This window comes from Parasteatoda tepidariorum, chromosome 10 (assembly GCF_982258835.1).
Source record: "Parasteatoda tepidariorum strain Cologne lab strain chromosome 10, Ptep-v5.0, whole genome shotgun sequence".
Classification (NCBI taxonomy): domain Eukaryota; kingdom Metazoa; phylum Arthropoda; class Arachnida; order Araneae; family Theridiidae; genus Parasteatoda; species Parasteatoda tepidariorum.
In genome coordinates, this window is record NC_141764.1 from 101,391,700 (window position 1) to 101,410,404 (window position 18,705).

At 26.1% G+C, this 18,705-nt stretch overlaps 1 protein-coding gene across 1 annotated transcript in view; it reads left to right on the plus strand.

Annotated features, from left to right (window-relative positions):
- LOC107448899 (uncharacterized) overlaps positions 1–16,926 on the plus strand; it is a 43,257-nt gene extending 26,331 nt beyond the window's left edge. Inside the window, exons 8-12 of the mRNA XM_087153521.1 lie at positions 1,879–2,069; positions 6,850–7,007; positions 7,834–7,992; positions 12,198–12,274; positions 15,453–16,926. Coding sequence (XP_087009647.1) covers positions 1,879–2,069; positions 6,850–7,007; positions 7,834–7,992; positions 12,198–12,274; positions 15,453–15,640 — 773 coding nt within the window. The 3' untranslated portion in view covers positions 15,641–16,926. The remainder of the gene's footprint in view (positions 1–1,878; positions 2,070–6,849; positions 7,008–7,833; positions 7,993–12,197; positions 12,275–15,452) is intronic.
- The last annotated feature ends 1,779 nt before the right edge of the window (positions 16,927–18,705 follow it).

Genomic DNA, 18,705 nt, shown 5'->3' on the forward strand with positions numbered 1-18,705 from the left:
ATTAGTTTTTACAGGCAAATTAAAGGTATTTCTATGGGTAATAGTTATTCAAGTGCATTCGCTAATATTTTCCTTCATTTTTATGAGAATACATTTTTACAGAATAATTTTTTAAAAGGTTTTAGGTTTATTGATGATTTAAGCATCTTCGATTGTTGTAATTTTGACTTGATTAATAATATTTATCCTGAAAAACTGAGTTTAATTAAAACTAATTCACAAGACTCTCGTGCTTTTTTTCTAGATCTTGATATAAATATTTCTAATAACAGTAATCTCATTGGGGTTTATGATAAAAGGAAGGATTTCAATTTTAATGTTATTAACCTTACGCATTTTTATTCCAACCTTTACTATAAAATTTTCAAGAATATTGTATTTGGTCAAATAATGAGATTCAAATTCATTTGTAATAACCGTATGGATTTTTTGACGGCTATTGAGGTATTAAAGAAAAGTTTAAAGAAAAATAAATTTCCTTTCAACTTTAATAATTTTGATGTTTTGATTAAAGACATTTTAAACAAATTCTATTAACTTGGCCGATATTGAAGCCCGTCTAAGCAGGCCTAGACGGTGAACAATTTGATTTTCATCTTGAAATTTTTGGAATTTGTTTTAATTTACAAAATTTATTGGGAATATGTTTTCTTTTTCAAAATTGTTGGGATTTTTTTGATAGATGGCGGCACTTGGATTCTATTGCTCTTTAATTTGTTTTTTTATCTAGGTGTCAGCACAATATAAATTTTGAGCTGATTTGGAATTTATAAGGAAATTCTTCTTCACTCTTACTAACTGTAACTGTTTTTATGTGCTTTGGGGGTGGTTTTTTTTATGTCTTTTAAATGTTTTGTATATTTGTTTCAGTAAAGGTGATTTTATTACAAAGTTTTTCATGAATGTTATTATGGTAGATATTTATTTGGTGTGGTAATTATTATTATTATTATTCTTTATGCTTGAATTTTCATTAGGGGCCTCGGGGCACTGTTAGTTTTGGCTTTGCCACTAACAACAGAAAGGCTCCTGTGTGTTTACAGACAGTGTGTCCCCTGATGAAGTGCTGCTCTGTAAACACACAACTTTATTTAATTTTCTTTTAATTATATTTATATATTTTTTTTGAGTAAATTTATATTATCACTTGTGTATATATAGGGAGGTTAAGAGCTTAAAAAAGTTTAGATTTTTTAAGATTAAAACTTCATGCTTATCATGATTATTAATAAATGGCTATTATATCATGATTATAACTATGGCTCCATAATCATTCTTATTTTGCATTTTTAATTGCTTTTCAATATTTTCTCAGAAAATTACTTCGTGAAATAATTTTACTACACTGTTTTTTTTTTTTGCACATGCACAGTTTTTTCAGTAAAAGGGGGAAAATTGTTCTGTGGCAAAATCTGTCGTAAGATGAGGCATTTAACCAGTATCCTGCAATCAAGTTCTTGCTCTCTAAATCAAAAAATTGTAAGAGCAGTTACTATTTTGTTTATTCAACTTTAAATTGCATTTTGTTTTGACTGTAAGACTTTGAAACTCGAAATTACAAAGATATGTATAAAAAATGTTCAAGGCATTTAATGAAATAAATAAATGTAAAACTTTATTATTAGTTTGTTAATAAAAGTTCTTGTTAATCTTGAAAATATATTTTCAAGGAAAGATTTGTGGCAATAATTTTCAGTAAAAAAGATCATTTACAATATATTTATAGATAATATTTAATCTAGGCGTGATATTTTTTAAAATGATTTTGGAAAATGTATAGGGTAACTAAAATGAGAATATAACACTCACTTTCTTTTTTTCAAAAAGCGAATTTCACTTGTAGTTCAATAAAGTCTATAAAATAAAAATGATTTTCAGAGGATTTCATAGTGAGTGATGATGATGAATGGCAATTAGAACCGACAAAGAGAAGAAGGCGCAAGCGTCAGAGAGGAGGAAATGATTCTGGAAGTGACTGGGAAGTCGATCACAAGAAACCAAAAAAAGTCTCCTCCCTCCATAAAGTCTGGTCTGGCAGTGAGTCTGGTAGTGAAAGCCCAAAGAAAAAGGTTACTTATCTTTTACTACTATATTCACGGATATCAGAGTCCATTATGTTTAATGTGTAAATTAAACTAAAGAAGAAGAAAAAAATATTTTTTTTGTTGCTAAATAGCAATATTTTTTCTTTAATTTATTAATAATTAAGTACAAACATAATGAATGATTCAACAGTGAAAAAAAAGTTTAAAAGTTTTTATGCTAACCAGGGTTGGCAGGTTTTTGGCATGTGACAGTTTTTGACAGTTTAAACCATGGTTTAAACCGTCACGTCAAAAACCTCACTGTCAAAAATGTCGAAAATGTCAAAAACCTATATTCATATGTGAAATTTAATTAATACATAAAATTTATATATTTTTTAAAGAAGGATAGTGTTTCTAAATATGTTCTAGAAAAAATAAATTTAAAATTTTGAAGAAACACTTATATTTTGAATAGTAACCAAAATCTTGTACTTTTGAAAGCTCACATCTTTTGTAATATTATGTATTCATTTTCATGTGTTATTGAAAATCTGCTGTGATATTATTAAGAAATTTATTTATAACCAAATTTAGTGTATAGTATAGATTATACTAAAAATTAGACATTTTTAAAGATAAACATTAGCAGTTTTGCACATTAGACATCTTTTAAAGAAAAATCTTTTTAATATTCTTTTAAATCTTCTTAATAATCTTTTTAACATAAGACAATACAAATTTAAGTGCTTTTTGTTAAATACACAGAGTAGTTAGTGTCGATTTACAGTATATTCAGCCTATTCATTTACTATGCTGAAAATTTAGTTAATCCAAATACTTGTGAATTTCATTTTGCTGAATACAATATACATAGTTTTGTTGAATATCTAAATATACAGCTGTTGAATAATTACTTCTTGCTTTCAAGATATGCATTATTTGTATTCTTAATACAAGTGGGGGAAAAAATTAAGAGGTAAAAATTGTTTTAAAATGATAAGTGTAATAATTATAAATAAATATAATAAACAATATGAATTATATTTATCATTATTCACAAATATAACTACTTTTAAATTCAAATTAACATACTGGATAATAAAGATATTCGGTATAACATTAAAAAAATTTTTCATACACTTGTATCAAGTTTGTATTTATACAACATAACTTGTAAGTTCCTTATAAATATTAGTTATATGTTCCTTATATGTCAAAAATGCATAGTAATAAACTTTTAATTTTCTTAAGTATCAAAAAAAAAATTTTTTTTTTTCAAAATATAAATATTTAAAAAAATTTTGTGCAAAATTTTTCTGCACATGCATTTGAATATAAATTACTGAGATTTTAAATCTGTTATTTTACCTTAATTTTAATTAAAAAAATATTTTAAAACCTGTTGATTACCTATAGTATAATTAAATTTCAATATAATGCATGGCAACTGTTGGTAGTTTTGAAGTTTATATATTTTTTTGGCAAACTTTAGTTTTTGACGGTTTAAACCAGTATTATACCCTTGTCATGTCAAAAACCACTTTTTGACGTCAAAAACCCAACCCTGCTTTTAGTTAAATTAGAAGTAGCCCTTATTGTATTTTTAGCATCTTTCATTTGAGCAACTTTGTTTAGAGCACTTCAGGTGAATTTATGTTCTTTTCTATAAAGAAATAGTTTCAATTCTTAGTGTTGGGCAAAAATCAGTTTGATTGAATCAGTTTCAGATCAATTCTCGTCAAATCGAGAACTCTTTTCGATGCAATTAAGCTATGAAGATAGAACAATAAATGGCGGAAGATATTGCAAACCTCTTAATTTCAATTATAGTAAATCCTTTACCTCCTTAATCAATTTGTGAATCTATTATTTTGTTTCTCCAGCAAGAAAAAAGTAATTTTAAAAAGAGAGAGAAATAAATACTTTAATAAGAAGAGGCATATCTTCATTATGGGATCTGCATATTTTTTAAAACAGTCTATTCATGAAAATTCTCAAAAACCTTCATTTTCATTACTCAATTGTACATTGTTGTTTTCACTACAAAATGGTGATTATGAAGGATAAATTGTAATAGTTGACTTCGCTGTGACTTGAAAGATAGTCATTAGCAACTAAGTATTGATAAAAAAAAAAGTGCCAAGAAAATTCCCCATTTATGTATTGTTAGCATCAGGGTTGGGTTTTTGACGTCAAAAAGTGGTTTTTGACATGACAAGGGTATAATACTGGTTTAAACCGTCAAAAACCCGTCAAAAATGTCAAAAACTAAAGTTTGCCAAAAAAATATATAAACTTCAAAACTACCAACAGTTGCCATGCATTATATTGAAATTTAATTATACTATAGGTAATCAACAGGTTTTAAAATATTTTTTTAATTAAAATTAAGGTAAAATAACAGATTTAAAATCTCAGTAATTTATATTCAAATGCATGTGCAGAAAAATTTTGCACAAAATTTTTTTAAATATTTATATTTTGAAAAAAAAAATTTTTTTTTTTGATACTTAAGAAAATTAAAAGTTTATTACTATGCATTTTTGACATATAAGGAACATATAACTAATATTTATAAGGAACTTACAAGTTATGTTGTATAAATACAAACTTGATACAAGTGTATGAAAAATTTTTTTAATGTTATACCGAATATCTTTATTATCCAGTATGTTAATTTGAATTTAAAAGTAGTTATATTTGTGAATAATGATAAATATAATTCATATTGTTTATTATATTTATTTATAATTATTACACTTATCATTTTAAAACAATTTTTACCTCTTAATTTTTTCCCCCACTTGTATTAAGAATACAAATAATGCATATCTTGAAAGCAAGAAGTAATTATTCAACAGCTGTATATTTAGATATTCAACAAAACTATGTATATCGTATTCAGCAAAATGAAATTCACAAGTATTTGGATAAACTAAATTTTCAGCATAGTAAATGAATAGGCTGAATATACTGTAAATCGACACTAACTACTCTGTGTATTTAACAAAAAGCACTTAAATTTGTATTGTCTTATGTTAAAAAGATTATTAAGAAGATTTAAAAGAATATTAAAAAGATTTTTCTTTAAAAGATGTCTAATGTGCAAAACTGCTAATGTTTATCTTTAAAAATGTCTAATTTTTAGTATAATCTATACTATACACTAAATTTGGTTATAAATAAATTTCTTAATAATATCACAGCAGATTTTCAATAACACATGAAAATGAATACATAATATTACAAAAGATGTGAGCTTTCAAAAGTACAAGATTTTGGTTACTATTCAAAATATAAGTGTTTCTTCAAAATTTTAAATTTATTTTTTCTAGAACATATTTAGAAACACTATCCTTCTTTAAAAAATATATAAATTTTATGTATTAATTAAATTTCACATATGAATATAGGTTTTTGACATTTTCGACATTTTTGACAGTGAGGTTTTTGACGTGACGGTTTAAACCATGGTTTAAACTGTCAAAAACTGTCACATGTCAAAAACCTGCCAACCCTGACTAAAAGTTAGAACATTGATACTAAGTAATCAATTCAATTTTGTAATGAAGTATAAATTTTCTGTGTTGAATATTTTTCCTTTGCGTAAGCGCTACTTTTTTTATTTGATAAAGTTATGCATAATTTTATTGATATTCTATATTTATCTAGAATTAAATAGTATGTACACCCTAAAATTGCACTAATTTGAATTTCGTAAACGGCAACTTTTTGTTTCTCTGTTTTTGTACTTACCCCTGAAATAGGTTCTTCAGTGTTATTATATTTAAATTTAAATGGTACATTGTAAAACATTGTAAATGTTTATTTAACTTAAGTATATTTTTATATGAATGTTACAGTGTGCTATGCTTAGTGAGATAATCAATTTTTTTTTTTACTTGCCTAAGCTTAAGAAAAGTAATAAAACTGTTTTTCATTGAAACTTGTGAATATACCGAAATTTTTTTATACTATATATGTCTATACCAAATATATATATCTGATATTTAGTATGTACATAAATATTTTGTTTATTTACACAATTTTGTTTAGTATCACGAAAATTTTAGGTGCAAAAGAATTAAAGACTTAAACAATTATTTAATAGTATAAACAATTATAAAGTAGTTTTCAGCTTTTGTAATTAATTCTTAATACATATTAATGTATTGAGAGTTAATGTATATATGTGTGTGTAAAATTAAATGTTTTAACAATTAGAAGCTGGCTAATATAAATCATTATTAAAATCTTGACATCTCAGGGAACTTGATTTTGGAGTGATATTATTTGAGGATTGATCACCCTGTTTTACTTCCATAAATTAAAAAAAATTAAATAAAATATTTTTCATTGTAACATGTGCAAGCCTTAAAAATTGAGCTTAAATTTTTTTTTTAATTAATTTTTTTTTTTTTTAAACATTAAAAGAAAAATTAAAAGCTTTTATGCTTACACTTTTGAAATGATATAGTACATAAAAATAGATTGTAGTTAAGAAAATTTTTTAACTTTATAAAAGAGTTCATTATAGTTAATAAAGATACTTTTCCAAAAAATGTACATAGTTTACTATAATCTTATATGCATGCATAATTTAATTGTTGTTCCATTTTAAAACATCAGTTCAGATATGAACAAATCATGTAAATTAAATGAAAAGTTTTTATCTAACTTAAAACAAAATCAGGAAATTAAACCAAGTTATAATGAGATATCTGGAAGAGATTATGTTATGTAAATACATATTATATATACTTGTAGCAATGTATCTTTTGTAAAAAAGAAATCATTTCTGTATTTTTTTATTTTAAAAAAGGGTCCTAGCCGAGGTAGGCGGAAAAAAGTTAAATCTAGCAGCGAAGTGGATGAGACTCCTCTGTCTGAGGAGGAAGATGAACCACAGCCAAGTTCCTCTGGTGAAGTAAAACTAAACAAAACAAGAATTCCCTGCACTTTTGGCAAGAAATGCTACAGGTCAGTATCAAATGAATTTTGTTTAGCTGACACTCAGAGTTAGAATTAATTCTTTTCTAAGGAATATTTTTCTTTTCACAAATAAACAAATGGGTGGATTGAAATATTTTGTTAGTAGCTATATTTAAATGCTATAATATGATTTAAATATAATTTATTAAATTTCAAACCATGATAAAAAATATTTAATATGAAATTAATGTTAAATTAAGGAAACTATAACTTAAGTATTTAAAAACAATTAAATTAAACAGTAAACAGCATATTTCTCTGACCCCAATATTCTGCTTACATTTCTAGTCTTAAGAAGGAATTAATTTTAGAGACTTTTATTAATACCAGCATGAAAAGATGGTACTGCATTAAAATTTAAGCTATTTTTTATTTTAACTCATTCTTTAATTATTTTCCTATGAATTTTTCTTTTTAACTAAAAATTATTCTCTTTTGAATAAAAAATTAAAATTTAAACCTAAAAAGTGTTAAACTGGGTAATATCTTAAACCCAAAAGCCCATTAAAACCCATCCGGGCTAGGTTTTTTTAAACCTTGATTTCAACTGTGTTATTTCATTTAATTAATTGTATTTTCACAGGAATATTTCTTTGCTTTAAAGAAAGTAAAGTATTAACTTTTTTTTTCTTCAAAAAGCCTTCTTCATTATTATCATTATTATTTTGGAAAATACTTAATAAATACATCCCTCAGCACACTTAGTTCCTTGAAATGAAATTCAGTTACCTTGCTATCCACTAATTTTTATGCAAATCTTTTGTTTTTAAATAAGATGAAATTATCTTAGTTTTTTCTCTTTTCTTCTCCCCAGACGGAATGCAAGTCATAAAGACCAGTTTAGTCATCCTGGTGACTCTGATTACACATCAGAAAGTGAAAACAAGAAGAGTATACAAGATGCCATTAGTGAAAGTGATGGTGAGGAAAAAGCTCCTAAAAAGGAATGTCCCTATGGTGCAAACTGTTTCAGGTAAAAGTTATTTTAATATCATTCTGCAGCAAATTATATAAATGAGCCTCATTGATCTGATTTCCCACTTCTATTTAAGCAACACGGTGTTCAAGGAGTAAAATCAGGAAAATTAACTAAAATGCCAAAAAAGTCAGGGAAAATAAATTCATATGAGTTTGAAATACCTGAAAGGTCAATTTTTTTTCTAAAAAAATTAGTCAAGGTAATTCAAGGTAATTAGTCAAATTAGTCAATAATAATTTTTCACTCGAAAGGTAATAATTTTTCACTTGAAATTTTTTTTTTCAAATACAAGTGTTGAGCTGTGGTGGCACAGGGAATAAAGTCCTTGCCTCTCAATCAGGCCCTGTGGCAGAATTTTTTCAAGCTATCTGCGACAAAACTAACAAATATCTTTCTGCAAGATACTTTTAATAATAACAAACATATATGTTACTCATACTTAAAATAATAAAAGCGCTGTGTTTACAAAAAAAAAAACTATTATAGTTTTTTTAATTGAACATGTAACTATTTTTTATTTTAATATTTTGTTGGGGGACAAACTCACTATTTATTTCCTTCGTATTTCGTAAATAATCATCACAATAAAAATTATGAAATCCGTTGCCGAAAAAAGATCGACGTTGAAATACCGCATCGGACTCCTCAAAAAGAGATTACTCAAATGCGTGTTTAGTTTCGAGATTAGGTTGTTGTAATAAATAATATTACTAATAATAAATAATAATAATAATAAATAATAGTAATAAATAATATTTAAAAACTATGGAAAAATAAATAGCAATAACTGTCAAAAGTTCGATAGAATCATTGCTTTAAAAAGTAAATACTCAAATGCGAGATTCGAATTTTCCATATTGTTTTGAAATCTACCGGGATATTTAAAAACCATGTGAAAATTAATATCAGTAACAGCCGAAAATTGAATCGAAAAATTACATCGATTTACGATACGATCGTCGTAAATTGAGCAGGTCAAAAAGTGATTATCTAAATGCATGATTTAAATATTATGTGTAAATTTCTGTAGGAAAGAAAAATCCTTCTGCAAGAACCCTGTAATGTTCTGCGACAATGTCGCCAAGTCGCTGCGATTCTGCCATGGGGCAATTAGGTAACCCAGATTCAAATCCCAGTGATAGCTGGTCAATGCTCAACTTGCACTGAGCACTGTGCTGGCCTAAAATATCCTTAGTGCTAGACTGATCATGGGTTTGAATCCCCTTGCCATCAGGCTAACTGTGGGAGATTTTTGTCGTCTTTCTTTTCAAGAAATGCAAATGTGAGCTAGTTTGATAGAGGAGTTCCTCTGTCTTCTGAATTAATTTCGAAACTACAAAGCAGCAGAGTTGAACTTTGATAGTTGTAAACTCAAAGTTCAATTGGCTGTTAAATACTGGTTATAAAATAAAATAGAGCATTACAAGTCAGGGAATTGAAAGAATAAAAAATATTTTTACATAGCAAAAGTAGAACGGCATATTACATTCTTTTTATTTTGCCAAAATTTTTTAATCTCAATGATATCACATAATATTCAATTTATAAAAGAAATAAAAAATTACATTCAATAATTAATGATTTATGGGGCAAAGTATGACTAAAATGAATTCTATATTTAGTTAAAGTTCTTCAATAATCTCTTCTGTTTCCGATTCACTCTTTAAATGCCTATTATTTATTAACAAACTTGTTTGAGACCCAAATTCTTTTTGAGTTGGAACCAAACAAGCGAAGAACATGCATTTAATTATTTGCTGAACAGCTAGCTAACTGAACCATGAAATGGGGTAATTCTTTTGTGTTCCTGATTGGACAGGCCACCATTTGGAGAAAGTGAACTTCATCAAATAATGAGTGCAGGAATTAGCCATTCAGTATTTTTTCTTAGAAACCCGATCTTCTTTCCTCGGTATCTTTAGAAGATCTTTTCCATTGTATTTTGGATTCAGTATATTATCTAAAAAATGGAGAAAAGTACATGACACCTCTGTTCAATAATTTTTTCATATGGATTTAGATTCTTATTGTCTTTTAAATCATTCAATACTGAACTACATCAGATAGATTTGAAATTGCAAAAGTATATTTTCAATACCTGTTTCTGCATGTTCTTTAAAGATCATTGAAATGCAGTTTTTGAAAATTTTACCTGAATTTTAAAGGTGGTAGTTGTTAATGAATGATGAAACACGGTTGGACCGAGAGTTCCTCCTAACTCCAATAACTAGTTGAAGCATGATACCATTTTTTTTTCTTTCCAAACCAGGTCTAAATGCTTGTAACATTTCCTTATCCTCTTTATAGGGTTCGTACGCCACGGAAATATAAGGAGAATCAGAAATTGTCCAGGGAAACGAAATTCAAAGAAATTATCTGGCGAAAATTTAATTTAACCCCAAAGCTGGAAATTAAACAGAATTTCATTTTGTTTTCGAGTCCGTAATTTGCATACAATATTTAAAAAAAATTAATCAGATTTTTTTCCAGTCTGACCGTCATTAGGTGTATCCTCAAGAATCTTCTTAAGCATTTCTGGAGTGTGGATTTCTGAATTGAAGAATTTAAGAGTATTGACATGTTATGATTTAATCTACTTTTATTTTTCTCTTTTTGTTATCCTCGATTTATTGTGACAAATTATTCTTTTATAATTTCAGACAATAGATTAATTATCATGAGTGAAATTTTTTTTTGTCTGCCTTGTTAATTTATTTGATATCTGTTGAAGAGAAAAAATATTTTTTTAATTGAATTAATTCTGATTTCTTAAAGTATCATTTGCAAGTTTTGCCTGATATGGAACCACATCTGTTTTTGCTAAAAATCGTCTGCTTTTATAAATATATAAAATTAGAAGATTGTTTATTAATATAAACATACAATTATTTATTACTAAAAGCAGGCAATTATTATATCAAGCAAATTGCAGCTTTCTCTTTTTACAAATATTGCATTTATAATTCCGCTACGTTTTTTTTTTTTTTTTTTTTTTTTTTAATTTTTTTTCACACTAAGATTTCTACTAAATAAATTGATTATTTTTATTCATGAATTTTGAGATAATTTTTTTTTCTTCAATTCATTTTATCTGATTACATTTTGCCTTGGTTTTTAATTCACTTCATCACATTGTATTCTGCCTATTTTTAATATTTATGTTAACGTCCTTATAACTAGGTAGGAAATCTGCATTTATTAATTACTTATTTTGTCTTACATTAGCAAACTTAGTGATATTAATTAATTTTTAGTGTCAGAACTTAAGACCTCTTTAGAAAGCAGTTAAACTAGTTGAGAAAGTGTTCTTTTATTGTTCTTAATGTTTCCAATCCCCTAAAAATTCCTCATTCTTTTGTACCACTATTTTCTGAGAAAAAAGGTTGGGAGAGTTAAATACCCCAACCTCCTCTCAAAAAAAGCTGTAGTACAAAAGAACAAAGAATTTTTTGGAGGTTAAAAGCAGTAGGACTAACAAAGAAGAACCACTTTTTGAATCGGTTTTAAGTTCTGGTTTTGATTTACTTTTATAATTTCTTCGATAATTGGTAGTGTGACTGATAAGTCAATGTTAAAGGTCGTCTACTTTTTCGTATATTGATAATGATCATACCTAAATTGCGATAAAAAAAAAAGAAAGCAACTGTGTTAGAAAGAGCATTGGGTATTTTTCTGAAAGAACTGCCTTATATGTAGTTATCACCAAACTATATTTTAAAATATCTATATGACTATTATCTATTTAGATAAAATTAAATAATTTAAATGAAATTGAGAAATATTTTTGTCTATATCTTATGTAATAAAAAATTATTGGAAGCTGTAAAATGATTTAAATTGTTTGTTAGACAAAAATAATTTTTATGTTTTTATCTTCCAATTAACACTGTATGCTGTTATAGATTTAGTAATAAAATATATATTATGTAATTTTTCCTTCCCCTTCAAAATAACACCAAATTAAACAGTACAAAAAAACCTACTTAAACCAACACTAAAATATACCATTTGGGTTTGGTCATTTTTAAAAAAAAAATTTTTTTAGCCTGAGTACCCTTCCAAGGAAGAAGTTGAAAAGTGCTTCAAATTCTTGAACCGATCACAAAAGTTGTCATTCTTAAGGATTTTAAAATATTTTATGAGAACAAATAGATTGCTTTGAAAATGTCAATTTAAAATAAATCTTCTGTTTATTTCAGAAAAAATCCCCAACACAAAAAAGACTTCAAGCATACTAAAACTGTCCGCCCACAGAGAGAAGCTGCCAAACAAGCAGGTATGCATTGACCCTGTAATTAGTTTAATCTCTAATAACTTTTAATGTGATAAAGAACCAAACACTTAAAAATAATATCAGTTGAAAATATTTTTATATTGTGTTAAATATCTGTTTGGGTTCTGAATTTTTGAAGCCAGTTAATAAAGACTGGGTAAAATATGAGAATACTTTCTAATCAAATCTCTCTTATCAAAGTAATAATAATAAGTTCAACTCAATCTACAAGTTCTAACAGTGGAATACATTTTGTAAGGTTATTTAAAGAAAGCTGATACTACTGTAATTTTGCAGAGTACAATTCTACCATCTACAATTGTAGCACCCACAAAATTTCGCCAAAAAAGGGAATAGTTTTTCATCAGAAAGGCCACACAAAAAGTGACTACATGAATGATCACAGAGTATATGCATCTGTTAAAAATTACAAATTATATACAAAATAAATAAATGCTCAAAAGTTATTAAAATAAATATTAAATATGCATAAAATTTATGTATGCGATTTAACGTTTAATCAGAAATTATGCTAGGTAATTTTCATCCATAGCTTTACAAATGTGTGCAGAATTCTACCATGTACAATTAATTGTGCGCATTACAATTGTTAAACAATACCAAATTCTTTATGCTGATAAAAAAGAATTTAAAATGCTCCAATTTTTAACCACATGATTAAGAACCTTAAAATAATTATCAAAATATAATAATTTGAAGAAAAGAATCTTACTAAGTGCAAAAATGTACCCTATAGAACAATCACATCATGTTGCTTAATCAAAATTTTTTTTAGAAATATGTAAATATTATTGTATCAAATCAAAGAGCTATATGATCCTTATAATTATTGATAAAAAATTTAATAAAATAAAATGAATTAATTTTTGGCTAATAATTGTACTTCAGAGAACAAGCGCAAGCGTATCCCATCCGCTTCTTATAACTAATTTGACATTACTAAAATTTTAACCTATCAAATGATGAACAGCCAAGAACCTTCAAAACAATTTTTAAAAAATATTCATTAAAAATAAACAAATAATCTCGTTTTACTAAAAAATAAAGCATAAAATTACTGTGAACGTGTTCTTTTTTTTATTACTAATTTATGATATCTCAGTTTTATATAAATCAAATGTTCAAACAGCTAAAAAAAAATTATAATAGAAATATAAATAAATAAGCGAAAAGCAAAAATGATCTTTCTTAAATTTGGAGTGGTTGTGGGAAGGTAATTTATCATCTTTGATTGAAGGGAATATTGTTAAATTCTTGCATAATGTTTTTCACCTGCATTGTTAATTCTTCAAATTATTATTAATCTTAAATTAGGAAAATAGATCCCTTCAAAACATTAAAAGGGGAAGTGTAAAAATGAAATTTTGAAGAATTAATTTAACAAAATAGAATTTTCAATCTTTTAAATAGTAAAAATAATAAAATCACTAATAGGTTGCCTCATTAGATAACTAATAGGTTGCCGCCGCACATACTGAAATTAGATGTTTTAAGTCATAAACGCTGCAATGTATCGCTGCAAAATTATGGTATTGCAGCAATCCAATGATTTTCTTTGTCAAATAAACAATGAAGTTGATATAATCATCAATTATTTATTTTGAAACATTTAACATTTGTTAATTTCTGTCATTGAATAAATAAATGTTAATTCTGCAAAATTGGGCTAAACTTTCATAACAAAAGTGTCATTGAGAAAAAGCACATCTATTTATATCAAAATAACAAGATCTGTGCAAAAAATAGAATGCTTGTACACCTGATTCCACAATCCCAGAGGTGTGTAGCATGATAAGTGTGCTCAAGATCTGATGGATCAAAATGCCAGTTTAAATTTTTCCTCAACTCTACTGAAACCGACTTGCTATTTTAAGGACGGAAGATAACATTTTATGAGCAGCACAGTATAGAGTTAAATAAATAAATAAAACTAAATACAGGGCTCTTTAACATAAGCAATCCTCTAAAATTTGCTATGATTTTTTAGAAAGCAAACATAACTAAAATAGATTTGAGAAAAATTATTTAATAGTATAAGTATTGTAAATGACTAATTAATAAAAATAACTGTATTTTTTTTATTGTTTTTGAACTTTGTAGGAAAGGCAAAAAATGGTCAGAGCAAGCTATTTTTTATTCACCCCTTTCCACTTAATATTCTTAATTTCCTTTAACATATTATTATTTTTCTGAAAAGTATCTGTAATCATATGATGATGAGTGTAGGAATGCTTAAATAGAGTCAAATGAATTCATTTATTTATTGAATTCAATTATTAATCTATTTATTGAAAAGTTAAGGATTTTTTTTTTCATCATTAGCAATTTTTTGTATCCTTTCTTTAAATAATATTTTTATGGTTTCTTTATTGTTCTCCACTCTAAATTTTGCTCCTTTATTTCTTTAAAAAAACAGTTTATTTTTTGATGTTAGAGTTCCTTTTAAAAGTATTGCTGAATTATTATTTTTTTTTATTCTGAAGTTAAATTGATTATTGGCTGAATTGACCAAAGAAAACTACTGGTATAAATTAATATAAAAGCCGTGGCCATTCTGCATCTTTGGAAATTTATTGTTAGGTTAGTAATATTTTGAAAACAAAAGTTGTTACTGGTTTGGTTTAATTTGATTCCATTTCTACTATGTTGTGTAGTAAGCAAAACAATGTTCATTATTTAAAGAGGAAAACAATTAGTTATCTACAGTTCAAAGAAACACTTGAACAGTGTTTTTGAGGATGGTTTAGTTTTAATTTAAATCAAGAATACGACTCGTTTAGAAAATAACTGCAAATATTGTAAACAATTTACAATAAAATCTATGTTTGAAAAGCAAAACAAAAATAATAAAGTTGCTAATAACATAATAAAGAATTCCAAATTATGTATAAATATGTCCTTGTTTTGGAATAGATTCAACCATTTTTCATGCCTTTTTTAAACATCATGTAAAGTTCGAAAGAAAAATAAATTAATCAAATAGTTTTGTTCCAATTATTTATAATTACTGAAGCTTCTGGGGTTCTAAGCTTTGCAAATTTTAAAAAGGGTACTCTAGTTGTAAGTTAAACTGTGGATGAGGGTTATTAATCTCATCTGCAAATGTGTCAGATTTCATTCTATTTTTTGTATTCTTTTAATGAAATGTAAATGTTTTCAGACCAGAAGTCAAAAAATTGCAGAAACAGTGATGACTATGATTTAAATGACAGTTTTTTGAACGATGACTCTGATGAATATAAACCGGTGGACTCTGGATCAGATTATGAGAGTGGAGAGAAAACAAAAAAACTAACAAAAGTCAAAGGAAGCAGCAGTAGCAGCAGAAAGGGTGGAAAGAAACTGTGAAATATCCATTCTGTGTTCTCATTCATGCCGTACAAATCATAAATAGCACTTCTTTCACAACAAAAACTGTTTTCATCACCCATTCCCCCTTTCCCCCTTTGATGATTGCATGTCACTCATCAATACAGAGTTATTACTTAGATGAAACATCTCTTTGTTTCTTCAGAATAGATTAAAAAAAACTATTAGATGATTGTCTGGATGAAAAAAAGTTATAATTTTTTTTTTCTTTTGCTGCAGCTGTGCAAATTGTTTTTATTAGTCTTTTATTGTTTGTTAAATGTGTTGTATGACTTGCATTAGAATCTACGACTTTGAGTTTTGTTATATTTTATTTTAAACAAAAAGAATATGTACATATTTATGTGTTCATGGTTTTAAAACTTTTTATACAAAAGAAAAATATCTGTATTTAAACTGCTTTTATTTCTTTATCATTAAAAGTAGAAAATGCTGTTCATATATATAAAGAAATATTTAAAATTTTTATGTTCCTTGTTGTTTATCCATTTTTAAATTAAGAATTTATTATTTTATGCTAAATTTGTTAGATTTTAATAATTTCGTTATTCAGTAGAGTCTCTCTGTTATGCAAGCGTCTATGATCTTGTTATCATTTAGAATATCTTAAGCCTTTATAATGACATTTAAAAAATAATTGTTTCTAGATATCTTTTACGCTGCATTTTTTAAATAATAATGTCTGGTTAAATACAAAAAAAAGTTAACTTATCACTTAAATGCATTTTGTACATACGCTCTATGATTATTGTTCAACTTTTTGTTTTCTGCAGTCGACTAAAACCTTTGTTGTTTGTGCATCTTCCAAAATTTTCTTTGTAGTTACCCATTATTTAAATTTTTGTAACTTTTTCTGTGATTGATAATACTTTATCACCAAACAGTTTCACAGTCAAAGAAATGGTGGGGTTCCCTATTACTGTATGCCATATATGTTAATTTCATTGATGAAATACAATTTTTTATTTAGTTTTTGTACTTAATTTGAATAATTTTGTCTCTACAAAAAGATGATTCAAAACATTTATGTTGAAAATTATTTGAATTTAATCTACATTTTAATTACAACTTTGATAAAATAACTGTGTCAGGTCTATGTGCAACTACATCTTCAAACTTATATCATGAATTAAAATATATACCTGAATAACATATATACAATCAATTCTATTATATCTATGCACTTATTTTTTTGAAGTATGACAGAGTACTCCAATTGCAAGTTAAATATTGATATAGCTAGCATTAAAATATATTATGTTTCCTATACTTATAAGTAATTTTTTTGCCCATTTGTATTCTTTTAATTTAAAATTACTTCTAAATTTTTTGAATTCTTATTCTGTGATTCGTTCCTCAATCTTAGTATAAAGGAATATCGCATGAAGAAAGAGACAGTTAATTGGTCAATACTGTGGGCATTATTTATGCAAAAGATAACTAATCTAACTTTCTGAGGGTGGTATCTGTAAATATGTTAGATAATTAGTCAATTGTTTACAGTAAAAATGACTGCTCTGACTGTTCTAGTGTTGAGAAAACAAAATTTTTTCTAACTCAAAACAGTTCAGCTCATTTCTTTTGTTGTTGCCTAACTGAATTAATAATGTCTACAAAATTACAGAAAAAATAATTTTCCCAATTGATCATAAAATTGATATGTTATAAATATTATTTTAGGTATTTACTTTTGTTTCTGTTATTTATAGTTTATTTTTCAAATGAAGCTAATTATTTGTTTGCAATTTTAAATGTGAACAAATAATTTGACAGTTAGAGAGACAATGCTGTGTAATTATTTAAGTAAGTTGAATAACTGATTATATAGTTGATGTTCAGCCTAAAGTGTCACCTGAATACAAAAATTAAAAGGAAAAAGACTTTACATTCTTATGAAATAAATTTTTTTCTTCAAAATTTAAAACGCTATATTAATTTTTAAAAATAAATCTTCATGCTTATTTCAAGGTTAAAATCCAATATTTAAAACAATATATTGCGAAATATGACCACCTATGAAGAATTTTTGTTTCCAAGTTCAATTTTCTTGACTACTGAATTGCTTTTCTTTTGTTCTTCCAAAATTTTCAGGTCTTTATTAAGTAACTCAAATGGGCTCTTTTTTAAAGAATATTTTAAAATGTCCTAATTTTATTCTTATACCTTTAATTTAAAGAAGAAAGTTATGTTTGTTACCTTTCTTGTTACAGTAACATAGATTCAGTATTTGTCAAAAATGTGTATATTTCAGTATGGTTCCAAAACAAACAACGAAAAAAAGTCATCATTTATGGATGGTCCCTCCCTATTTTTTCCCCTGTCATTTGTTAACATAAAGTGGTTTTGTAATTTTTGAGTTATTTCATTAGAATGAATCTGAAATATTTAAAAGTAGACCTTCCTAAGTCTTGTTAAGGAGATAACAAATGATAGTTACAGGCCTTAAATTCACAGAATTCTGGAAAACTTGAAACTTTGTAAATACTGAGAGAGAAAAATATTTGGATTTGTTGAAACTTTTTCCTCATATTTTGTTACAAAATTTTGAATTAAAATATAGTTTGGTGGGAGAAGCTGGTTCTCTCTGCAAATGGGATTAGAATTTAGTTCATTATTTTCAGGAAAAAAAATTTTCAAAAATTATTAACATGAATAAAAATTATTTCTAGTTTTACTCTTTATTTTTAAAGTATTTTTTTTTTACTTATTTATTTTTTTTTAATCATTTTCACCTTGTTAGTATTTGAAATTAGCAATAAAATTTTTAATTTCTTCATCTTTATGCAGTGTGAAGTACATAATAGTGTAATGAAATTTAATAGACTGAATTATGCTGTCACATTTCACTCATTGAACTTTCATGTAGATCCAATGTTCTTGTTCTATTTGTTTCAAATTGTTCAATTTCTTGCCTGTGTTTTTTGTTCCGTAAAAAAAAAAGCTTCTCAAAATTTAGGTATACAACATTTGAAAAAAATGGTTAGAAAACTCTAAATAACTGCAGTATTGCAAAATAAAATACTACATTTTAATTAACTTTAGAT